This window comes from Panthera leo, chromosome D2, assembly GCF_018350215.1.
Source record: "Panthera leo isolate Ple1 chromosome D2, P.leo_Ple1_pat1.1, whole genome shotgun sequence".
In the NCBI taxonomy this organism is placed as follows: Eukaryota; Metazoa; Chordata; class Mammalia; order Carnivora; family Felidae; genus Panthera; species Panthera leo.
Genome location: NC_056689.1, coordinates 32955764 through 32982476, shown reverse-complemented (window position 1 = coordinate 32982476; position 26713 = coordinate 32955764). Strand labels below are relative to the sequence as shown.

At 37.8% G+C, this 26713-nt stretch overlaps 1 protein-coding gene across 9 annotated transcripts in view; it reads right to left on the bottom strand.

Annotated features, from left to right (window-relative positions):
• The window catches only part of MCU (mitochondrial calcium uniporter), a 205888-nt gene that overhangs the window by 12078 nt on the left and 167097 nt on the right, over nucleotides 1–26713 (bottom strand). For all 9 annotated transcript variants that reach the window (XM_042908327.1, XM_042908324.1, XM_042908328.1 and 6 more), the window contains 2 exons: nucleotides 11553–11723; nucleotides 10237–10341 (listed from right to left, as the gene is read on the bottom strand). In XM_042908327.1, the coding sequence (XP_042764261.1) occupies nucleotides 10237–10341; nucleotides 11553–11723 (276 nt within the window). The remainder of the gene's footprint in view (nucleotides 1–10236; nucleotides 10342–11552; nucleotides 11724–26713) is intronic.

The following is a 26713-nucleotide window of genomic DNA, read 5'->3' as shown; positions in this document are numbered from 1 at the left end:
TCTTGCCATTTCAATTGGTGATTTTCTTCCTGTTTAACACCTGAGGAAAAAATACACAGTATTTCAAATTTGCAAATACAAATGTATAAATAAAAATACAATTATCCTAAAAAGATTAGCCTCCATACACCTTCCCCGCATACCAACTTTTATTTATTCCTGTTAGGAAAAGACACAGAATAGCAGTTTGGACTTCAATATCATGTTTTAGAGGGCATGAAGGTTAAGAGAATGATTGAAAGTGTAAAAGATTGAATTCTTTGATTCAATATCCTCTTCTATGAATAGCATGTGTTTCCAGAAATCTAAAAATTATGTTTTGAGAATATAATAAAAAATAAGCTATCTCAGCTGTCAAAGAATAAAAAAAAAAAGACACAAGGAATAAAACTTTTGTTTTAAAATCTTATTAGCCTTGGGGAGCCTGGGTGGCTCAGTCAGTTAAGTACCCAGCTCAGGTCATGATCTTCTGGTTCGTGAGATCGAGCCCCATGTTGGGCTCCGTGCTGACAGTGCAGAGCCTGCTTGGGATTCTCTCTCTCCCTCTCTCTCTGTCTCTCCCCTGCTTGTCCATGCACTCTCTCTCAAAATAAATAAATAAACTTAAAACAAAAGTTAAAATGTTAAATAAATCTTAGCCTCAAATGTGACATTTTGTTAGGTATAGCCATAAGGTCAGCCCTCTTCTTTTTTTTTTTTTTTTTTTTTTTTTTTAACGTTTATTTATTTTTGAGACAGAGAGAGACAGAGCATGAATGGGGGAGGGGCAGAGAGAGAGGGAGACACAGAATCCGAAGCAGGCTCCAGGGTCTGAGCTGTCAGCCCAGAGCCCGACGCGGGGCTCGAACTCACGGACCGCGAGATCGTGACCTGAGCCGAAGTCGGACGCTCAACTGACTGAGCCACCCAGGCGCCCCGGTCAGCCCTCTTCTAATTCAAAATAAACCACAGTCAAAATTAGCTGTGTATTTAAACTTTTTTCAAGGATGTCCATGAGTACAGTTATCAAAAAATTCAATCAATGAAAAATTCAAATAAGGACAGCAAGTTGGATTACAGAAGAGCTGATACAGTAAAATGGGATATAGTACCTAGCACAGTTTCTCGCAACTTTGGTAAATGCGTGCTGAATTAATGGGAACAGACAAAAGCAAGAGCACTTTGAGTTCTAGAAGTCATCTATGTCAACAAGGTTTTCTTTGCATTGAAGTTGTAGCTCATGTTTGCATGTGGCTTTATACTTTCCAAAGTTACCAGAAGAGGAAGCTGTACTCTAGAAGGCAGTAACTTGTTTGGAATATCAGTGAAGTGGTAGGATGTCTCCTGACTCCATAACTGGAACTGAGTTATAATGATTCCACCATATAATAATATTTCTCCTGAAAATGTGGTCCCCTTTCAAAAGACAATTCCTTAAGTAGTGATCAGTTATCTATGGTTGTTGAAATCTTTTCACATATATCTCATATTATTCTCACAATAACAGGAGTAAACTTGGTGCCCAAAATTTATAAATGAGGAAACTGAACCCCAAAGATAAGATTAACAAATGTTTTTGTGTAAGTTACTGATCTAGTCACTACAGAGGGGAAAAAAATAAAATGTGAGGTGGCTGTTCTCCTTAATGAGGTCTAATAATAATATATATGAAATTACAGAACTAGTAGGGAGTGGACAAAGATCTGAAGGGTAGTCCATTGGCTTTCCTATTTGACGCTCTTTCTTTTCCCATTTTAACTTTCAATACTTTAAGTATTATGTGGGGAATAAGTTTAGGAATTCCCTGAGCTTGCAATGATGGGTTAACAAGGCTTAGGATGAAAGCATCCAAAATCAGGTAATCAGGTAATCAAAGCTAGGTAATCAGGGTGGAAGCCCCCCCCTCCCCCACCCCCCTCCGGCAACTAAGTAGGATAGCAGAAAGCTGCTTTCACAGGAGGGAAGGACCAGAATGGGTAAAGAGGTAAATAGGCTACAGACAGCAGCAGGGTGAAGTTTTTGCCCAGAGCAGAGATAATGGAGCTAATTAACAAAAGAAAGGTGCCTTGTTGACCCCGAGGTAGTAAGCTCTACCTGTCTTATCCCCTAGGCAAGCTAAGATAGACAGGCTGCACCTTATGCCTGCCTAAACAACCATCTGCCTGGTGCTGGGATTTTGTTTTGTATTGACCCAAACCCCTAACACTGCATATCTTCAAAACCCTCTTTCTCTCACACACAGGAGTTAATGTTCACAGTTTCATTGTCTCTTTGTGAATATCCATCATGCTTGTAAGCTTTCTGATCCCAATAAAAATGGAGCAAGGACCTTTATTCGGGGCTCTTGTCTCTTCCTGGACATTAGCCTCTTTCACATTTTAATTCTGCGTCTGCTCTCTTCCTGGACAAGAGAGAACTCCAGACCCTGAATCTACAACAGTAATGTATTTGCTTAGAAGTCCAAGGAAGGAAGGGAGGGAGGGAGGAAGGGAAAAAGGGAGGGGAGGAAGAAAAAAGGAGAGGAAGCAAGTAAGCAAAACTAAACAGAATCTCTTCTCTTCCTTTTCCTAATGGAGCATGGACATGTTAACGATCAAACATATAGAGACAATCATAACCTGAAAAATCCATAAAATTGGAAATCAGGCTTGGAAATTGTTTTACAAAAAAGCAAGTCTCTATTAGAATATCATTCATTGAAAACCTGTTAATTTAAAAATTAATATTTCTATTATGGCCTCTGCTGTGTAGAAAATTTATTTTTTGTATCAGTCTTTTCTTTTATGGCTTCTGGGTTTTATGTTATAGTTAGAAAGCTTTTTCTCATTTCAAGGTTATAAAAATATTTCTCTTTTGATTGTCTTTCATTACTTTAAATATTTCTTTTTCTTCTTCAAAATCTAACTTTTTGATCCACATATTCTTTGACATAGTCTTCCACTTCCAAGTATTTTTCTTATATATACACTCAGAGACTTCCTAAGTGACACATTCAGGATTATTTGATGCCATAATATATACTACAGCAAAAGATGAAAACTACATAAAAGTCCATCAATAAGTTATAAAATAAGCAGTTAAGTAAATGATGATATACATTCATACAATGCAATACAAGTGCAATACAATGTGAAAAAGAATGAGGAATTTTTTATGTACTGGTATAGTAAGATTTTCAGAAAACACCATTAGATGAGAAAAGCAGTTTGGTGGTTTTATACCTTGCCAATCTAGCTAAACTGGAATTATGTTTTCGAAAATACCCATCCCTGTATGTAGGGTTCAGAGTTAGCATTAACCAAATGAGAAATTCAAGTAAGATTTTGGAAGGCGGAAGTGAGGCAGAAGCCATTATGCTCTGAAGGCTGTAGTGGGTAGTAGTGAGAGACAGATCCAGGTGCCTAGAGATGCTAGCTTGTGCTTGTTTTCCCATTCTCTGCATCTAGCTCTTTTTTCTCAACTGCCACCTCTGTTGATGAATGGCACATCCAGGCCCACAACCAGATGCAGCCTTCTAGAGCTCTGCTGTCCAAAAGAGTAACCATGAGTCACATATAGCTATTTAAATTTAATTAAAATAAAATAAAATTTAAAATTCAGTTCTTCAGTCACACTAGCCACATTTCAAGGGTTCAATAACCACCTGTGACTAATGGCTACCATACTGGACAGTGCAGAAATGGAACATTTACATTATCACAGATAATGTATGTATCTGCCAGCACTGTCTTACGATTTCTCTATCGGTCCTCCTTTGCAGCCGATCCTAATAGTTAGACGCATTTGAATTTTCAGGTTCCTTGGCAAGCTTTGATTAATCTCCCTGTGCCATCACTTTAAAATTAGTGACTTTTCTCTGATCTTCCAAGCTCCCATTTTCACTCTTGCTTTTTTTCCATTGAAGTTTTTATTTAAATTCCAGTTACTTAACATACAGTATTAGTTTCAAGAGTACAATATAGTGATTCAACAATTCCATACATTACTCCCTGCTCATCACAACAAGTGCACTCCTTAATCTCCATCACCTGTTTAACCCATCCCCCCACACCCCCTCCCTTCTGGTAACCATCAGTTTGTTTTCTAACCGTCAGTCTGTTTCATGGTTTGCCTCCCTCTCTTTTCTCACTTTTTTTCCTCCTTTGCTCATTTGTTTTGTTTCTTAAATTCCATATACGAGTGATATCATATAGTATTTGTCTTTCTCTGACTTATTTCACTTAACATAATATTCTCTAGCTCCATACATGTGGTTAAAAATGGCAAGATTTCATTTTTTATGGCTAATATTCCTGTGTGTGTGTGTGTGTGTGTGTGTGTGTGTGTGTGTGTGTGTACCAGCTCAGATCAGGCATCACTAAAGCCCCAATAAACTCAAGAGATTTGGCTTTGTTAGATTTTCTTGTCGGGAAGAATATGGTTCCAAGGTATTATCATGGTGGAGGAAAACATCAATCCCAAAACTTTGACCCTGAAAACTTTGCCCACATATTTGGAGATGAAATTATAAGAAGAGAGCAGATAAATCTGCTAATGGCTAAACAATACCACTTTTGGATGATGTGTGTATCCTTCACTAAAAATGCAATGAGGTGTTTATTAATGTTTCTGCACATGTCATCGGTGCCAGGAAATTAAGGTACAGAAAGGCAAGGAGATGTGCAAATTACTGAGGATTAAAAGTCTTTTTAGCTACTAGAATGGTTTAAGAAGGACTTTGGCTATTTTAGTCTCTGGTCAGGTATTTGTTGTTGTTTGTATTTGGTTTGACTGCTCAACCATTTCCCTCAAATTATTTACATCATTAAGAGAGAAGCAAGGTTTCCAATATCCTTTGGAAGGATAAATGGGGAAAAGGGCTTAGTGGTGCCAATCAAAATGATTCTCCTTAGCACAACGTTCAACAACCAGTGATTTAGATTATATTCTCTTCCTTCCCAGTATTAAGTGGAAGGTAGTTAATTACTACTTCAACATGGACTGAGATAAAAGGCCTTTTGTGCTCCCTTTCCATATTCCTCCCTCCATTCCAAATTTAGATTAGGTTTTAAAATCATTTAATTGCTAAAACAGTTCCTTTTCTCATCCTGCAGCGGACAGAGGGCGATCCAGCCATACACAGCTATGCTAACCAAGAGAATGCAATGGAGCCTGCAGTGAGCCTTACTGCCATGACCTGCCCCCTTGGTTCCGTCTCAGCTTTTTTCTGCCTCTTCCCTTTCTCATTTGGGGTTAGGTTCAACCCTTAAGTATCCGTAATACTTACAGACTGTCGACCCCACATACACATTAAGTGGGCCTTTATTAGATCCTCTATCAATAAGCCCCCTATCCTCACTGCCTGATGGAAGTGTGTGAAGTTCAGGTTTACTGATACACAGCATTCATACAGCATTTTTAGTTCTAAAGTGCTATCCGTCAACAGGGAAAAGAAAAATAGGAGAGGAATGTGAAAGTTACAGGGGTGAGGGGTGAGTAGAAAAAATTGTTTTAACACTTAAAAAACTGTCCTGGAAAAGTTTTCCTTCATTCCTTCTTTCAACTGTTATTAGATCTGTCCCATCTGCTCCCTGTGTTTATAAAATCCTAGTGCTCCTCATCGTCTGACACCTAAGCCCTAGTACTTGCAATTTCTTTTCTGTTTAGCCTTTTTAATAAAAAGGGTTCCAACATGGGGAAGAGGATTGTCTCATGGGGATGACTGCCAACCTTCTCGAATACAGAAATTCAAACTGCTCTCCTACTTGATGTAGCTGAAAACTAGTGGTGACTTAGATGCCAGCAATATCTTCTTCAGACAGGGAGAGAAGATTATACGGCAGAAACAAAATTAAAACCTATTTTATATATCATCAAAAGAAAAAAATGACTTTCTTTACGATGTTTTCTTAAGATCTTTTTAAAAATTTTAACTCTAATATAGTTAACATATAGTATTATATTTGTTTCAGGTGTACAATATAGTGATTCGACAATTCCATAGATCACTCGGTCCTCATCACAAGTGTCCTCCTTGATCTCCAACATCTATTTAACCCTTCCCTCTACCTCTCCCTCTGGTAACCATCAATTTGTTCTCCATAGTTAAGAGTCTTTTTCCTGGTTTGTCTCTCTTTTTTGTCTTATTTCTTAAATTCCACATACAAGTGATATCATATGGTATGTGTCTTTCTCTGACTTATTTCACTTAGCAATACTCTCTAGCTCCATCTGCGTCATTGCAAACGGCAAGATTTCATTCTTTTTTTATGGCTGAATAATATTCTAGTGCATGTGTGCATGTACATATATACACACACATATACATACATACATATATACATCTTTTTTATCCATTCATCTATCGATGGACACTTGGGCTGCTTCCATAGTTTGGCCATTGTATAAAATGCTGCTATAAACATATGGGTGCATATATCCCTTTGAATTAGTGCTTTTGTATTTTTTGGGTAAACACCCAGTAGCTCAATTACTGGATCATAGAGTACTTCTATTTTAAACATTCTGAGGAACTTCTATACTGTTTTCCATAGTGGCTGCTCCAGTTTGCATTTCCACCAACAGTGCAAGAGGGCTCCTTTTTCTCTACAACCTGCCAACACTTGCTTATTGTGTTTTTGATTTTTACTATGTTTCAAAAGTTTGAGGAAAGAGTTTATGGACTTAAAACAGTATTATTCAAGCTTCTGTGTGAAATGGTATCTAATGGCAAAATCTCTCATTGGCTAAGAACAGTGGTGAGAGAGCTTTGATGTATGAAAATATTTTAAATGTTGAAAAGATCTTTTAAAATTCTACACCAGTGCCGCTATTGAGCTTACGGAATTTCACTTCAATTTACAATTATTCCATGAATCATAGACTTTTGACCCTTGCAAACTTCATTTTCTAACTGACATCTAAGGAAGCTGGGCAGACTGCTGAATTGATTCCCAGAGAATCAACTATAATTTCTTCCCCTTTCAGTTTCTACCTTTACTTTCCCTTATTCAACTTGGGAATAGCCTGATCTAAAACACTGTAAACATTCATTTCCGCTTTATTTTTTTTAAGTTTATTTATTTTGAGAGAGAGAGAGAGAGAGAGAGAGAGAGAGAATGAATGTGAGCAGGGGAGGGACATAGAGAGAAGGGAAGAGAGAGAATCCCAAGGAGGCTCTGTGCTGCCAGTGCAGAGCCTGATATGGGGCTTGATCTCATGAATGTGAGATCATGACCTGAGCTGGGATCAAGAGTCAGATGCTTAACCAACTAAGCCACTCAGGCTCCCCTCATTTCTGCTTTAAAAACAGCATTAGACAAGATGGTTACAATTAGTCATTGATTAAAAGTCTCTAGTTTTTGACAACATAATATATGGAAGCTTATTTTCCTGCTTATTATAATTTACATAAGGATATATTAGTCAACTTTAAAATTTTTACTAATATAAAATAGAAAATCTAAATAGAATGAGCTCTCACATACACCAAATTCTCCTCAGTATAATGCTCTCAAGACCTATCCAAGTTGTTTCCTTCTTTTTCAGAGCTAAATAATATTCCATTATATGTATAAACCACATCTTTTTAATCATTCATCTGTGGACAATCAGGTTGTTTCCACATCTTCACTAACGTGAATAATGCTGCAGTGAACATGGGAGTGCAGATACCTCTTTAAGATCCTGATTTCATTTCCTTTGGTTATATACCCAAAAGTGGGATTGCTGGATCATACAGTATTCTACATCAGTCAAAGGGTACCAAAATTCCAATTGTAAGATGAGTAAATTTTGGGGATCTGTTGTATAGCATGGTGACTATAGTTAACAATATTATATTGTATACTTGAAATTTGCTGAGAAAGCAGACCTTAAGTGTTGTTACCACACGTGCGCACACACACACACACACACACACACACACGTAATTATGTGAGGTGATGGAAGTGTTAACTAATCCTATTGTGGTAATCATTTTGTAACATTAAAGTGTATCAATTCATTACACTGTACTCCTTAAACTTACAATGCTGTATGTCAATTTTATGCTAATAAGGCTGGAAAAGAGCAAATTTAAAGAACAACAAAAACTGAGTAAAATAAGCCTGTACCTCTGTTATCTTAAGGGGAACTTCTAGTCCAAAAATCAAGGAATAAAGAAGAAAAACATATTAGCTTGGCTAATATATAGCTAACAATCCCTGGTCTATGTGTTCAATTATTCCAATGTAATAACTGGCTTAGTAATGTCTTACTATTTAAAGGAAACTGTTCCCACTCTTGCTGTATTTACTGTACTTTTTCTAAACTAGTTCCATTTCAACTAGCTTGCACACAGAAAATAATCTGGCATCTGAACAAACAAAATGCTACCAACTTGATTCACTTATTTCACTCAACATAGTATGACTATCTGAGTCAATGGAGGATACAAAATCACAGTCCTTTTGTCTGAGCATTAATAAAGAAGAGTTCAGACAACAGATTAGTCACTTCTGGTTGGCTGGGATTTAGAGAAATAAAGAACAGTAAGAATAGGATTATTAAAGCCTTCATGGAAGAGCTGACCTTGATGATTTTGACATGGGGAAATAGGAGGTTAGGAAGAAAGAAAAAAGGCACCGTAGAGAAAGTAAACACTGAGATGGCGAAAAACAAGGCACAGTTCAGGAAACACCAAAGGATTAGAGGGTGGAGGAAAAGTAGGTAACATGTTAAGAGAGATAGAGGAAAACTTAAAAAAAATTTTTTTAATGTTTATTTTTGAGAGAGAGAGAGACAGAGTGTGAGCGGGGCAGGGGCAGAGAGGCAGAGAGAGAGAGAGAGAGAGAGAGAGAGAGAGAGAGAAAGAGAGAGAAAGAGAGAGAAAGAGAGAGAAAGAGAGAGAAAGAGAGAGAAAGACACAGAATCTGAAGAGGCTCCAGGCTCTGAGTTGTCAGCACAGAGCCCGATGCGGGGCTCAAAGTCACAAGCCGTGAGATCATAACCTAAGCCGAAGTCAGACGCTTAACCAACTGAGCCACCCAGGCGCCCCTAGAGGAAAACTTTTAAAGTAGATGTGGACCAGATTTTGGAGGCATTCAATGTTTAGGCTTTCACTGAGAATATTTTCTACATTAGACACAATTCTCAAAAGCAGAATTACAAAGAAGGGATGCCCTAGAAGGCTGGTGGAGAGGGTGGCGGTAATGGAAGGGGCATTAACAACATCAGTAAGTGATAATAGAGATCAAGGACAGAGACAGAAAAGTGACAGAAAAAGACACATATCAAATGCTATTTTAGAGGCCTATTTAGCATCAGTACTGTGCAGAAGCCATATTGGGAGCCTGGGATAAAAAGAAAAATCAGTAATACTGACTGCTTTATTTAAATTTTTGATATTTTGTTCATCATGGGATTTTGGCATTAACTTTGGTTTTTTAAAATAGTTCATTAAAGTATTATTTATCTTGATTACTGAGGGTTTTTTTCGGGGGCACCCTCTTAAAATCTGCACCTGAGGCAAGTATCATACTTTTGATTATTTATTTAAATTTTTTTTTAACGTTTATTCATTTTTGAGAAACAGAGAGAGGCAGAGCATGAGGCGGGTAGGAACAGAGAGAGAGGGAGATACAGAATCCGAAGCAGGCTCCAGACTCTGAGCTGTCAAAACAGCCCAATGTGGGGCTCAAACCCACCAACCGTGAGATCATGACCTGAGCTGAAGTCAGACGCTTAACTGACTAAGCCACCCAGGCATCCCTGTATATCACACTTTTTATATGAAAGCATATACGTTTCAGAAGTTCCTAAGGACTATTATGATACAATATAATTGACTTTCGCACTGCTTACCTTGAGCCAAAAAAAAAAAGATTAATTCATTCCTGTTATAAATGTTAAGAGGACAGGGAAGTCCATAATTTATTTTTAAAAAGATTTCCCTGTGATGTTATTAAGATAATGTGATTTTTAGCCTGTTTGGAGGGAAGGAGCTTAAGTTACACAGAACATTCATTTATGTGGAACATTCATTTATGTGAAGCATTTATATCCAATAATAAAGCATTCTGGTGTCTAGGTAGAATCTAAGTTTTCATCATTGTACTAGCCAGGTATTCAAGCATGAGACACTCAATGAGCTCTTCAACTGAAACAGAGTCTACCTGGATGTAAGACTTTTCAGTGTTCTTTGAATATTGTCTGCTTCTCAAGGTCATCCAGGGAAGAATAAAGTTCTTTCCAAAAGCCCTCCCACATTTCTCTGATCTTATCAAGGTTACTTTTTACCTCTCTTTGGTGGTCGTACATGATATGTTAAGTCATTAATGACCAGCTTAAAGTCATCAAGGAGTAGGAGGTCTATTCCTGTTGAGGCAGCAACTCGAACGCCATCTGTAAAAAAAATTTAAATGTGAAAATTTAAACTCGTCGTATATCCCTAATTGTTTGAGAATGATCAGAAAAAAGCAATCCTCAAAATCAATTTTAAAAATTATATCTTCTCTTTTAAATTCTAGTTCATTTTTGCCTCATCCCCAAATTCTATGCTAAACAAAGCTTATATTATCTGAGGCTTTTTGCTTTCATGATCTCAAGTCTATGAAGATTTAATAATACACTTTTCTGCCAAAACTTTATCAACAAGTAAAATAATTACATAGATCTATCGGTGTCAGTTGGAAATCTCGGGTCATAGGAGAGCAGCATGGATGTCATATATCTATCCATGATGGAAGTTGGTGGAGTAAAAAAAAAAAAACAAAAACAATGCTTTCTAATGTATGGTACTTCTCAGTATAATTACTGATTCGTCACCAATAATTTGGTAGGGACAGATGTTAGCAAAGTACACCATACTGGTCTACTAGTTATATTACTAGATAAGATGAAAATTAAGTATATTTAAACTACTTACAGCATAGAAATGTGGCAAGTTGTTGACAACTGGTAAATCCAAGGGTAAATGGGTACTTCCAATATAGTCTTTTAAGCTTTCTGTAGGTTTAAAATTTTTCAAAGAATGGGAAAAAATGTAAGGCACTTAAATAAATAGGACAGATGCATGTCAAATGGGAATTTTTTAGTGCCTTATTTTACATTCTTTTCCAATCACATATGTCTTTATTTTACAAACTATGTGAAATACGGAACAAGATCTAAAAAGAAGTCCTATTATTTCATATCTCCAGAGATGAGGGCTCAACCACTAGAAAAATTTATTTTATGCCTAAGGTAATGATAAAAGGTTTCAATAACATAGAATGTGACTGACTGCTCCTCTTTGCCCATGGCATTGTATGTGAGGTGCTTCTGAATGAGACTTTTTGTGTATATTCAGTTCCTAAAACTGAACAATTATATTCTGAGAACTGAGACAGAAATCACAGTCTCTCCTGACATTTGCTAAGCAAAAAAATGTGTCCTAAAGTTAAGAGTATGGGATTCTTTTGCAGTGGTATATGAGTGTGCGTATGTGTGTGCATACACACGTGTGTGTGTGTGTGTGTGTGTGTGTGTGTGTGTGTGTGTGTGTGTGTAGAGTATAGAAGCGTTCTGGGGTGAAATGACAGGTGGGTGAGAATTAATAATGAATGTGACTATACCTGGTGAATAGATTGCAACTCTGTCAATTCCCCGATCCTCTTCTTGAAGTTGTCGTAAAAACACACCGACTGAGTCTGAAATAGGTTTGAGTGTGAACTGGCAACGTTCACGCCGGGATGGTAGCCTCACAGATATCACAGGTAACCCATTTTGATACACCACTGTCACATCTGAATGAAAAAGATCCATAATCATACGATAATTAGATTTCATTATAAGTTAAAGCTACAATATTACTAGTCTTACATAGGGTCTATTATTATTAACATGGTTTAAAATGTTTTCAAAGGTTTAAGAATATGCCCTTTAGCTTTAGTTGGAGGTTATTCTGGGAACTGGTTTATGGAAGATCAATCACATAGATCACACAATTCACTGTTCAGAGAAAAGAAAGCATGCAAAGGATTATCTTCTAAGTAGGTCAGGGAGAGGCTTTCCCAGGAATTTGAGGTAAAGATTTTGGTACTGGTAAATATAAACTCTAGTTCTACTGAGGAAGATTTTACTACGTAGCCAGAGACTGCTGGGCCAGACTCCATAACCTTTAGGAGGTGGCTCTGAGGAGCCACAGCTTTCAAGAACCCCTGGAGAATAACATGTGAAAATACACTGATAAGTGAGACTCTTACTCAAGGAAAGTCACTTCATATTTATAGTATAATTATTATATCCAAGGTGTTTGATAAGTAAGTAGTCTCTTACATAATATGAACCTATTCTGATAGAAACAAAACAATTCTTTTTATGTTCTCTTAAACATTGTCCTGAGACTAGTTAGAAGCCGCAACGTAACTATTTGGGATTTTCTAACAAAAAGTTATCAAAGGAAACATTATCATAAGCTATAAAACTAAAAGAATTCCCATTTCCTTATCTTTTTCATCAATAGTCTTGATTTACTGAGTCGTAGTCACTAAAACAAATGTCAGACTAACTCTTTTGAAATAATTTTCAAATGAAATTTATAAATAAATAAATTTTGAAACAGAGTTTTTTACATAAGCAACCAAGCATTTAAAGATAAGTTAGCACTCGCCTGTGAAGAAAAACAGGCTTTGGAGGCAAATCTGGGATGGAATCCTGGCTTTATAACTTTGGGCCTGTTATATAACTTCTCTGAGCCTTGCTTTCTTGACGTATAACATGGATTTAATTCCTAACTGATGGAATTGTTGTGAGGAATAAATAAAATAAACCATTTAAAACACTTAGCACACTGCTTGATGATGTTTATTAGCTTTTTTTAAAGAATCCAAAGATACATTCTATAATGTTGCTAAGCATTCATACCCCTCAATATTGAAGAGTTGAGAGGAAATGTTTTTAGGTTAATATTCTGGAGATGCCAAACGCATCACACTTGGCAATGTTGTCATTATTTACATCTTATTTCCTTGCCTATTCTAGCCACTTACAAGGCTTGCAGTATATACAATAGCATCACACTACATTCTTTCAGTACTTAAATTTTAAAAGTAACCCTGACTGAAACAGAGTTTGTAAATACCAAAATATACTTTTATTTTAAATGGACATTTGATGAGCTTTGGCACAATAATCAAGATAAAGAGCATTTTCATTACTTCCCCAAATTCTCCTATTCCCCATCCCAGTAAATCCTTAGGCAACCACTGATTCAATTTTTGTCACTACAGATTATATTTAGTTTTTCTGGAGTTTTATATTACTGGAATCATATAGTACAGACTCTTTTGTATCTGACTTCTCTCAGTATAGTGATTTTGAGATTAACCCACATTGTTGCATGCATTGGTAGTTTATTTTTATTGCTAATATTTCACTGTATGGATACACCATAATTTATGCATTTTCCTGCTGATTGACATTTGGACTGCTTTCCAGTCTTTGGCCACTATGAGTAAAGTAGCCACTTTTAAGTCTTTGTGGAGATATATGTCTTTGTTCTATACCTTTTCTCATCCTTATAACCTATCTGTGTCTTTACATTTAAAGTGGGTTTTCTACAGACAGCATATAGTTGGGTCTTGCTGTTTTGTCTAATCTGACAATCTCAGCCTTTTAATTAAAGCATGTATATTATTTACATTTAATAAATTATAAATGTATATAAAAATACTTGTGTATAAGTCTTGCTACTTACTTTATTGACCCAAACTGTTCTTTCTTCTATTTTTTCTTTATTCTTGCTCTCTTTTAGATTAACTATTTTTTTAATAAGGCACCCTTTTGTAAAAAATATTTACATATATTTTTTATTTTAAAGAGAGAGAGCACTAGCAGGGGAGAGGCGCAGAGGGGGAGAGAAAGAGAGAATCCCAAGCAGGCTCCTGGCTCAGCATGGAGACGGACTCAGGGCTCGATCCTAGAATGCTGGGATCATGACTTGAGCCAAAATTGAGTTGGATGCTCAATTGATAGAGCTACACAGGTGCCCGTAGATAAACTAATTTTTTAATGTTTATTTATTTTCGTGAGAGAGAGAAAGAGAGAGGGAGAGAGAGAGTGTGTGAATGGGGTAGGTGAAGGGAGAGGGGGACAGATGACCTGAAGCAGGCTTTGTGCTGACAGCAGAGAGTCTGACACAGGGCTCACACTCACGAACCATGAGATCATGACCTGAGCCAAAGTCGGATGCTTAATCCACTGAGCCACTGAGGTGCCCTAGGTTAACTATTTTTATGATTACATTTAATCTGTACTATTGGCTAATTGACTATGTCTTTTTATGTTTCTAGGGGTTTCCCTACGGTAGGTGTTGACAAACTTTTTCTGTAAAAGGCTAGATATTAAATATTTTAGACTTTACGGACCATAAAGATCTCTGTTGCAACTACAGACTGCACTGTGGGGCAGAAGCAGCCACTGGCAGTAGATAAACAAATGAACATGGCTGTGTTCCAATAAACTTTATTTATAAAAATATGCAGTAGCCTGGATTTGGACTATTAGGCTTCCTGAACCTTGCTAATGGGTTTACAATATACATCTTTAACCTATTACAGTTGACCTTTACATAATACATCACTTTAGGTATAGTGTAGAGTATCTCAAGACCAATACACTTCCACTCCCTTTGCTTTGTGCTATTGTCCTCATATATTTTATTACCACATGCTATAAACCATACATCATTTTTACTTCAACAACTAACTACATTTTAAAGAAATCTTTTTATTTTTTATGAATATAATGTATTGTCAGATTGGCTTACATATAACACCCAGTGCTCACCCCAAGTGCCCTCCTCAATGCCCATCACCCATTTTCCCTCTCCCCCACATGCCCATCCACCCTTAGTTTGTTCTCTGTATTTAAGAGTCTCTTGTGCTTTGCCTCCCTCCCTCTTTGTTTGTATCTATCCCCCCCCAAATAAATCTTAAAATGAGGAAATACTTTTCATATTTACACTTATAGTTACCCTCTGGTGTTCCTCATTTTGTATAGATCTAAATTTCTATTTAGCATCATTTTCCTTTTGCCCGAAAAGCTTCCTTAAACATTTCTTATTGGGCAGATGTGTTGACAATATATTCTACCAACTTTGATAAGTCTGAAAAAGCTTATTTAAAAAAATTTTTTTTATAATGTAAAAGAGTACCAAAGTTTATTGGTATGATTTCAGATTCCATACAGCAATCAACCTTAGGGAGCTATCACTAGTAAAATTTTGGTTAAAATCAAAGAAAAATATCTACAATTACTTGAAAAGGTCATTACTAATTTTTCCAACTACATGTCAATAATTGATAAGATTTTCTACACATGCGTCTAACAAAATAACCTATTGAATGCAGGTTATTACCTGACTTCTATTAAAACAAACATAAAAAAGATTTGCAAAAATAGAAAACAATCTGCCCTTCTCACTACTTTGTTTTAGAAAATACAATTATTGGGGCGCCTGGGTGGCTTAGTCGGTTAAGCGGCTGACTTCGGCTCAGGTCACGATCTCGCGATCCGTGTGTTCGAGCCCCGCGTCGGGCTCTGTGCTGACAGCTCAGAGCCTGGAGCCTGTTTCAGATTCTGTGTCTCCCTTCTCTGACCCTCCCCTGTTCATGCTCTGTCTCTCTCTGTCTCAAAAATAAATAAAAACGTTAAAAAAAAATTTAAATAAAAAAAAAGAAAATACAATTATTTTTGATAAAATTGTCTTATTTATACTATGACAATTATCCACAGTAGATTTATTATTCTTTTTTATTTTTATTTTTTTTAAATTTACATCCAAATTAGTTAGCATATAGTGCAACAATGATTTCAGGAGTAGATTCCTTAGTGCCCCTTACCCTTTTAGCCCATCCCCCCTCCCACACCCCTCCGGTAACTCTCTGTTTGTTCTCCATACTTATGCATCTCTTATGTTTTGTCCCCCTCCCTGTTTTTTATATTATTTTTGTTTCCCTTCCCTTATGTTCATCTGTTTTGTCTCTTAAAGTCCTCATATGAGTGAAGTCATATGATTTTTCTCTTCCTCTGACTAATTCCACTTAGCATAATACCCTCCAGTTCCATCCACATAGTTGCAAACGGCAAGATTTCATATTTTTTGATTGCCGAGTAATACTCCATTGTGTATGTGTGTATGTGTGTGTGTGTGTATATATACACATATATATATACACACACACACACATATATACACACACACACACATATACAGAAATATATATATATACATACAGAAGATGTGGTACATGTATGTATATGTGTATGTATATGTACATACAAATATATATACACATATACATACATATGTATATATACAATCTTTTTGATTGCTGAGTAATATTCCATTGTGTATGTGTGTGTATGTATGTGTATAGATATATACACATATACAGAAATATATATATATACACACATACAGAAGATGTGTGTATGTATGTATATGTGTATGTATATATATATGTATACACATACATACACATAAAATAAACTTTTTCAGAGCCCAAATGTCCCTCAATGGATGAATGGATAAAGAAGATGTGGTGTATATGTATGTATGTATATGTGTATGTATATATATATATATACAGAAGATGTGGTGTGTATGTATGTATGTGTATATATATGTATGTGTATACATATGTGTATACATATACAGTATATATGTGTATATACCACATCTTCTTTATCCATTCATCCATTGACGGACATTTGGGCTCTGAAAAAGTTTATTTTACCTTCATTAAAAAGAAATGTTTATTTATTTTTGAGACAGAGCACAAGCAGGGGAAGGGCAGAGAGAGAGAGAGAGAGAGAGAGAGAGACAGACAGACAGACAGACAGACACAGAATCTGAAGCAGGCTCCAGGCTCTGAGCTGTCTGCACAGAGCCTGATGTGGGGCTTAAACCCACGAACCATGAGAGCATGACCTGAGCTGAAGTCGGACGCTCAACCAACTAAGCCACGCAGGCCTCCCAGCCTTCATTTTTGAAGAACACTTTGCTTTGTAAAAAATTCTAGGCAGACAGATTTCTTTTTCCTTTTAGCACTCTAAAGAACTTATGTCTTCTGCTTTGCATATACTATAAGTTAATGTATACTATTATCTTTGTTCCTCTGTACATAATATGTCTTTTGCCCAATGGCTGCTCTTAATATTTTCTCTTTATCGTTGGTTTTCAACAGTTTGATTATAATTTTCCATTCTATGGTTTTGTAAGTATTCTGCTTGGGAGCTGCTAAATTTCTCACATCTGTGAGCTCATAGTTTTAATCAAATTTGGAAACTTTTTTGCCATTACTCAAATATTTTTTCTGGCTCTTACCCTTCTTCTTCTGGGATTCCTATAATTATACCTATATTAGACTATGCAATATAGTCTCACAGGGCACTCAGGATCCCTTCATATATTTCAGGGTTTTTTTTTTTTCCTCCTTCATTTTGGATAGTTTTAACTGCTACACACTTCAGTGTCACTGATATTTTCTTCTATAATGGCTAATCTGTTAATTTCATCTATAATGCTTTGCATCTCACATTTTTTTCATCTCTAGGAGTTACATCTGTTTACTTTTATATCTTCTATTCTTCCTCATATTATGCTTGCTTTCCTTTTCCTCCCTGAATATAATGATCACATTTATAATAACTTTTAAAATCCTTGTCTGTTAATTGCACCATCTCTGTCATTTCTAGATCTGTTTCTGTTGACGAATTTTTCTTCTGTTTTTTCCCCCTGCTTTTTCATTACCTAGTCATTTTTGATGAGGTTAGACATTGTTGACTTTTACATTACTGAGTGCTGGATTCTGTTGTATAGTTATCTGCATATTATATTGATCCTTTCAAGTCTTTTAGAAAGGTTCTTAGGACAGACCTAGAGATTCTTTTGTTATATGGCCAATTTGGCTCTACTTGTAAGGTATGTTCTTCTGGGAGTCTACAATGAATGTTCATATATTCAATGATGTCTCTTCTCTGGCTGGAGGGAAGTCAAATGATTTCTGGCCCTGTATGAGCACTAAGAAGTAGTCATTTTACAGTTTCTGGTAATTGTTATTGGAAGTTATTCTAGCCTGTTCTTGTCATTCAGAATTTAGAAAGCCTCATGTTGTGACCTGAGGTGATATAGGGTCAGTCCAACTTGTTTTTCTTCTCTCAGAGATCAGTCTTGTCCTTATTGTTCAATATCTAAAAACAATTATTTTACATATTTTGTCCATTGTTCTAGTTGTTGACAGCAGGACAGCAATTCCCATAGCAGTTAATCCTTTGTGGATACATAATTTGAATTTTTACATAAAAATTTAAAAGACAGAAATGTCTACTTCTTTAATTCTTCAAAAGTGTAATCTATATTTCCTAAGGAAGAAGAGGCCAAAAATAGTAATATGAACTTAGTACATATTATGTACTATCTCAAGTTTTTAATGTTAAAGATATTTGAAAATTTTCTTTCTCATTTCTAAAAGAATCCTTAGCAATCCAGTCTTTCTTTAAAGTCAGAGCCATTTACATGAGTATCTCTCTTCTTCTATAGGCCATAAAGATGATGGCATCATAAAATTCAGTGACTAACTTGTTTACCTGTTTCCCTCCCCTCCATCATCTTTTTCCTATAGTGAAAAACTATTCAGCCACAGATTTCAAGAAGCAGACAGAGTTAAATTTAAATAAAAGATGTGAATCTTAAACACAAAAGCATGGAAGATTTCACTAAACATCAGTTTCACAGGTAAGTGCTTAGGGGTTACTGTTTTAAAATAACTGAGATAAAGTCAACAGAGAAAATTAAGGTCTTTCTCAGTCACTTTAACTTTTTACACTAAAGATCATGAGGCCTTTCAAAGGAGTGAAATATGAAAGCTTTGAAAAACTCTGCATGAAATAGCACATTTCAGAACTGACAAACCTTCATTTTAATACTGCTTTTGAAAGGTATCCCCAGGTCTTCTGCTTTCCCACACACTAGATTGTAATGTAAATGTCAGATTTCTCGGTTTGCAACCAAAGAACAATTGCCAAAGTTCCTCAAGTTTAACAATATGTAAAATAGTTGCTGGTGGTAGTAAAGTCACAATGGGTATTTACAAGCTAATGACAGTTGTCAGCTATTATTCTCTAGAGACAAATATATTCTTTTAAAGTGTAAATTGCACCAGGTGGTTTGGTTGGGTTTATTTTTAATCTTTTGTTTTGATTTCCATTTCAATAAGAAAAGAAATAATCTAAGTATTTCTAGCACAGTGTACTTCAAAGAAACCCAGGAATTATGGGTCAACCAATATGATTACTGAGAAACAGAACATGACAACAGATTTAGGCATAAAAACAAAAGGGCAAAGGATTTTCCAGACGAAAAAGAGAAGCGCAAGGACAACAGACATTTGGGGTTGAAGAAGGAATACATTAAAAAAAAAAAAAAAAAAGGTCTTTGGGGCATCAGGTACAGAAAATGTTGCAAAGTATAAGTGCTTGTGCTTGTTTTTTAGCCAATTGGTAAGTAGGAAAGTTAAGTTCACAGTAGGAAATTTATTTGTTGTCAAAAATAATGGGTAAAATCTCATCCATAATAGATCATCTCATGCATGAACATGAATGTATATATCTTGAGGACTTATGAAAGGGAACTGGTACAATAAGAAAACACATATAGGGTGTTTTCTGTAAAGATACTTAGAGCTGTACTTTATGTATGATAGATGATTCCAGTGGCTTATGATCTTGTCTGTTTATTTCTACCCCCTTTCTGTATTATTATGAATCAAGAATGTGAACTATAAGCACAGACTTTTAGTGTTAGAAGAGACAGAGAAATCATACAGACTAATAATGAGGGAGCATAAGACAGGCTGAGGGTGAAACAAGCACCCTCAGGTGAGGGTGCTCACCTGAGGGTGGCTAGCATCCACCCCTGCACCCCCACCTCCCCCCCGCCCCATTTGTGTGATATTCCTCAGGCACTGCCCAAGAACAAAGAAAAGGAAACTTGGTTAACTGATAGAGATCACAGTCATACAGGACATGGGTCTCCTATCAGTTTACAAATATCTTAGTAAATTACAAAAAAAAAAAAAAAGGAAAAAAAGGCAATCTAATCAATAGCCTAATTTCCAGAAACCTGTAGACTCAGTTTCCTAGAGACCCAACATCACCCCTCCATAGTGATTGGGGAACAAAGGCAGGAAGGAAATGGTAGTAAAATTAAATTTCTTTATGACTTGCAGCCCATTGAGAAATACCTGAGGTAAATACAGAGTACAACATTTCTACAGGAACCCCATACCGTCCTAATGTTAATGCCTTACTAGAGGAAAAACACCTCAGCTTGACAATAGCAAGGCCTCAGGTATTGTTTAGCATATCAAAGTCCCTCTGGAGGCCTCCCTTTTGACTTTACCCCCCCAACTTCATAGTATATAACTAGTTACCCATCACAACCTCAGGGCACCTCTTTCTGCACAGGGGTCCTGTCCTAGTGCTTTAATAAAATCACCTTTTTGCACTAAAAACATCCTCAAGAATTCTTTCTTGGCTGTCGGCTCCAGACCACTCCCCCCATCACCCCAAAACTTCATTACTAATGTCCTTCTTTTGCACCTAACAATAAAGTCTGGCAAGGTTAAGTGATATTCCTAAATTGATACAGTTCAACCCAATCCTAAGTGATTTTGGATCTCATCATTCGACTAAAAAGTCATTTTCTCCCAGGTCATGTATGATATTAGGTTGCTAAATTCAGTGGGAATTTTGGCCTTTAACTTGCTTGTTTTAGCAAAATCTAATGATGTCAACTTGATGAGGGAGTGTGGGGCAAGCTGAGGGCAAAATACAGGCTGGCACCCCACTCCCACCCCACCATGGTGGAATATGTGTGATACTCCTTCTTGGACACTCCTGGCTACCCAAGAACAAAGGAAAGGGGTTTAAGTGCTTGCCATGGTAATGTGGGAAACTAAGGCAAATGAAAAATTAAATTCCCTTACTGCCTACAGCCCATTGACAAGTCCTTGAAACCAGCAAAGTGACCTCCCTCTAGGAACTCAGCTGCCTCCATGATGACACTTTGCTAGGGGCAAAAGAGAACCTTAGCTTAATATTATCGCAACTTCCAGGATCCTGTAAGTATACTTCCTCTATCTCAACTGCCCCAAGAGATATGCTGGCAATCATACTCCAAGCTTATGGCCCCCTGATACACATCTGAAGGGTCTCATGACTGAGGTTTTACTGAACTGTAATAAATGGCATTTCTGTAGCAACGGCTAGCCCCTCAAGGTCCTGGAAACCTTGCTTCCAAAAATACATTAGAGACTCCTCCCAACCTGAGGGTATACAATGAGTTACCGTCATGACCCTAGTGCAGCTCTTCCTGCCCACAGGTCCTGTCCCCATGCTTTAATAAAATCAGCTTTTTGTACCAAAGACATCTTCAAGAATTCTTTCTTGGCTGTTGGCTCCGGACCTCATGAATCCCACCATCACCCCAAAACTTCATCAAACCTGCTCCTTCACTTTATAAAAAGCTTTCCTTTTGGTTTCTGTGATTCCATACTCTCCTGGTTGCTTGCAACTTTCTGTCTACACTTTCTCATTTTCCTTCATAGGCTCTTATTCTTGTATTCATCCCTTGCAAGTTTCTACGTGCTTTGTCCTAGGTCTCTGTGCTTCTTAATCCACACACTCTCTAGGCAATCTTATGTCTTTCCCGACTGCCAGCTAACTTCTAAATGTTGATGATGTCCCAAACCTATATTCAACTGTCTGCTGGACATGTGGATTTCCCATATGCACATCTCAAAGTAAAAATATCCTAAAATTGAATTAATCTTCCCTGAACCACCCACCTCTGACATTTTTCATCTCAGTCAGCACCATTATTTAACTTTTGCCCAATCCAGAAAATTGTATGATATACCTGACTACTTAGAACGAGAACATGACATCCCTCATATCTAATCAGTCACCATGTCCTTTCATTCTATTTTCTAAACAACTCTAATCCTTCTAATTCTCTGCATTACCACCATCTTCTTAGTCCAGGTCACCACCACCTTTCTTCTATCAGCTATATTGTAAGTGAATTCCCTACATCATTCCAGCCTTGCTCCTGTTCAAAAAACTATCCATACTCAAGCAGGGTAATCTTTCTTTTTCCACAGAAAACCACTATCTTGAAGTTGGTATTTGGTGTTTAGCAGTCTCATTCATGATATACATACATGCAGGCAGGCAGGCAGACAAACACACACAGAGACACAGCTTAGTATACAGTATATAGTATAGTGGAAGCCAGCCTTTGAGGTGGTTTTCTATGATCCTTGCCTCTAGGTATTCATATCCTTGTATGGTCGCATCCCACATCAAATCAGGGCTGGTCTGTAAAATCAGTAGAATACAGCAGATGTGATGGTGTGTAACTTCCCAGACTACCCCATAAAAGACTGTGTGGCTTCTGTCTTGCTCTTTTGGATCACATGCTCTGAGGGAACCCATTAGCCACAAGGACAAACCTGCAGCCCTGTGGAGAAGCCAACATTGAGAAGAAGTGGAATCTCCTAGAGGGAAGATGGCGGCGTAGGAGGATGCTGGGCTCACTGCGCGTCCTGCTGATCACTTAGATTCCACCTACACCTGCCTAAATAACCCAGAAAACCACCAGAGGATTAGCAGAACGGAGTCTCCGGAGCCAAGCGCAGACGAGAGGCCCACGGAAGAGGGTAGGAAGGGCGGCGAGGCGGTGCGCGCTCCACGGACTGGCGGGAGGGAGCTGGGGCGGAGGGGCGGCTCGCCGGCCAAGCAGAGCCCCCGAGTCTGGCTGGCAAAAGCGGAGGGGCCTGATGGACTGTGTTTCGACAGCAAGCGCGACTTAGCGTCTGGGAGGTCATAAGTTAACAGCTCTGCTCGGAAAGCGGGAAGGCTGGAGGACAAAGGGAGGGAGAGCTGCTGAGCCCCCTGAAGACAGAGCTCAGCTTGGCGGGGAACAAAGGCGCTCGCCAGCGCCATCTCCCTCGCCCATCCCCCAGCCAAAATCCCAAAGGGAACCAGTTCCTGCCAGGGAACTTGCTCTCTCCGCGCAAACACCCAAGTCTGTGCTTCTGCGGAGCCAAACCTCCGGCAGCGGATCTGACTCCCTCCCGCTGCCACAGGGCCCCTCCTGAAGTGGATCACCTAAGGAGAAGCGAGCTAAGCCTGCCCCTCCTGCCCCCGTGCACCTTGCCTACCCACCCCAGCTAATACGCCAGATCCCCAGCACCACAAGCCTGGCAGTGTGCAAGTAGCCCAGACGGGCCACGCCACCCCACAGTGAATCCTGCCCCTAGGAGAGGGGAAGAGAAGGCACACACCAGTCTGACTGTGGCCCCAGCGGTGGGCTGGGGGCAGACATCAGGACTGACTGCGGCCCGCCCACCAACTCCAGTTATACACCACAGCACAGGGGAAGTGCCCTGCAGGTCCTCACCACTCCAGGGACTATCCAAAATGACCAAACGGAAGAATTCCCCTCAGAAGAATCTCCAGGAAATAACAACAGCTAATGAACTGATCAAAAAGGATTTAAATAATAGAACAGAAAGTGAATTTAGAATAATAGTCATAAAATTAATCACTGGGCTTGAAAACAGTATAGAGGACAGCAGAGAATCTCTTGCTACAGAGATCAAGGGACTAAGGAACAGTCACGAGGAGCTGAAAAGCGCTTTAAACGAAATGCAAAACAAAATGGAAACCATGACAGCTCGGATTGAAGAGGCAGAGGAGAGAATAGGTGAACTAGAAGATAAAGTTATGGAAAAAGAGGAAGCTGAGAGAAAGAGAGATAAAAAAATCCAGGAGTATGAGGGAAAAATTAGAGAACTAAGTGATACACTAAAAAGAAATAATATACGCATAATTGGTATCCCAGAGGAAGAAGAGAGAGGGAAAGGTGCTGAAGGGGTACTTGAAGAAATTATAGCTGAGAACTTCCCTGAACTGGGTAAGGAAAAAGGCATTGAAATCCAAGAGGCACAGAGAACTCCCTTCAGACGTAACTTGAATCGATCTTCTGCACGACATATCATAGTGAAACTGGCAAAATACAAGGATAAAGAGAAAATTCTGAAAGCAGCAAGGGATAAACGTGCCCTCACATATAAACGGAGACCTATAAGACTCGTGACTGATCTCTCTTTTGAAACTTGGCAGGCCAGAAAGGACTGGCACGATATCTTCAGTGTGCTAAACAGAAAAAATATGCAGCCGAGAATCCTTTATCCAGCAAGTCTGTCATTTAGAATAGAAGGAGAGATAAAGGTCTTCCCAAACAAACAAAAACTGAAGGAATTTGTCACCACTAAACCAGCCCTACAAGAGATCCTAAGGGGGATCCTGTGAGACAAAGTACCAGAGACATCATTACAAGCATAAAACATACAGACATCACAGTGACTCTAAACCCATATCTTTCTATAATAACACTGAATGTAAATGGATTAAATGCGCCAACCAAAAGACATAGGGTATCAGAATGGATAAAAAAACAAGACCCATCTATTTGCTGTCTACAAGAGACTCATTTTAGATCTGAGGACACCTTTAGATTGAGAGTGAGGGGATGGAGAACTATTTATTATGCTACTGGAAGCCAAAAGAAAGCTGGAGTAGCCATACTTATATCAGACAAACTAGACTTTCAATTAAAGGCTGTAACAAGAGATGAACAAGGGCATTATATAATAATTACAGGGTCTATCCATCAGGAAGACCTAACAATTATAAATGTCTATGCGCCGAATACCAGAGCCCCCAAATATATAAAACAATTACTCATAAACATAAGCAACATTATTGATAAGAATGTGGTCATTGCAGGGGACTTTAACACCCCACTTACAGAAATGGATAGATCATCTAGACACACGGTCAATAAAGAAACAAGGGCCCTGAATGATACATTGGATCAGATGGACTTGACAGATATATTTAGAACTCTGCATCCCAAAGCAACAGAATATACTTTCTTCTCGAGTGCACATGGAACATTCTCCAAGATAGATCATATACTGGGTCACAAAACAGCCCTTCATAAGTTTACAAGAATTGAAATTATACCATGCATACTTTCAGACCACAATGCTATGAAACTTGAAATCAACCACAGGAAAAAGTCTGGAAAACCTCCAAAAGCATGGAGGTTAAAGAACACCCTACTAACGAATGAGTGGGTCAACCAGGCAATTAGAGAAGAAATTAAAAAATTTATGGAAACAAACGAAAATGAAAATACAACAATCCAAACGCTTTGGGACGCAGCGAAGGCAGTCCTGAGAGGAAAATACATTGCAATCCAGGCCTATCTCAAGAAACAAGAAAAATCCCAAATACAAAATCTAACAGCACACCTAAAGGAAATAGAAGCAGAACAGCAAAGGCAGCCTAAACCCAGCAGAAGAAGAGAAATCATAAAGATCAGAGCAGAAATAAACAATATAGAATCTAAAAAAACTGTAGAGCAGATCAACGAAACCAAGAGTTGGTTTTTTGAAAAAATAAACAAAATTGACAAACCTCTAGCCAGGCTTCTCAAAAAGAAAAGGGAGATGACCCAAATAGATAAAATCATGAATGAAAATGGAACTATTACAACCAATCCCTCAGAGATACAAACAATTATCAGGGAATACTATCAAAAATTATATGCCAACAAATTGGACAACGTGGAAGAAATGGACAAATTCCTAAACACCCACACGCTTCCAAAACTCAATCAGGAGGAAATAGAAAGCTTGAACAGACCCATAACCAGCGAAGAAATTGACTTGGTTATCAAAAATCTCCCAACAAATAAGAGTCCAGGACCAGATGGCTTTCCAGGGGAGTTCTACCAGACGTTTAAAGCAGAGATAATACCTATCCTTCTCGAGCTATTCCAAGAAATAGAAAGGGAAGGAAAACTTCCAGACTCATTCTATGAAGCCAGTATTACTTTGATTCCTAAACCAGAGACCCAGTAAAAAAAGAGAACTACAGGCCAATATCCCTGATGAATATGGATGCAAAAATTCTCAATAAGATACTAGCAAATCGAATTCAACAGCATATAAAAAGAATTATTCACCATGATCAAGTGGGATTCATTCCTGGGATGCAGGGCTGGTTCAACATTCGCAAATCGATCAACGTGATACATCACATTAACAAAAAAAAAGAGAAGAACCATATGATCCTGTCAATCGATGCAGAAAAGGCCTTTGACAAAATTCAGCACCCTTTCTTAATAAAAACCCTTGAGAAAGTCGGGATAGAAGGAACATACTTAAAGATCATAAAAGGCATTTATGAAAAGCCCACAGCTAACATCATCCTCAATGGGGAAAAACTGAGAGCTTTCCCCCTGAGATCAGGAACACGACAGGGATGCCCACTCTCACCGCTGTTGTTTAACATAGTGCTGGAAGTTCTAGCATCAGCAATCAGACAACAAAAGGAAATCAAAGGCATCAAAATTGGCAAAGATGAAGTCAAGCTTTCGCTTTTTGCAGATGACATGATGTTATACATGGAAAATCCGATAGACTCCACCAAAAGTCTGCTAGAACTGATACATGAATTCAGCAAAGTTGCAGGATACAAAATCAATGTACAGAAATCAGTTGCATTCTTATACACTAACAATGAAGCAACAGAAAGACAAATAAAGAAACTGATCCCATTCACAATTGCACCAAGAAGCATAAAATACCTAGGA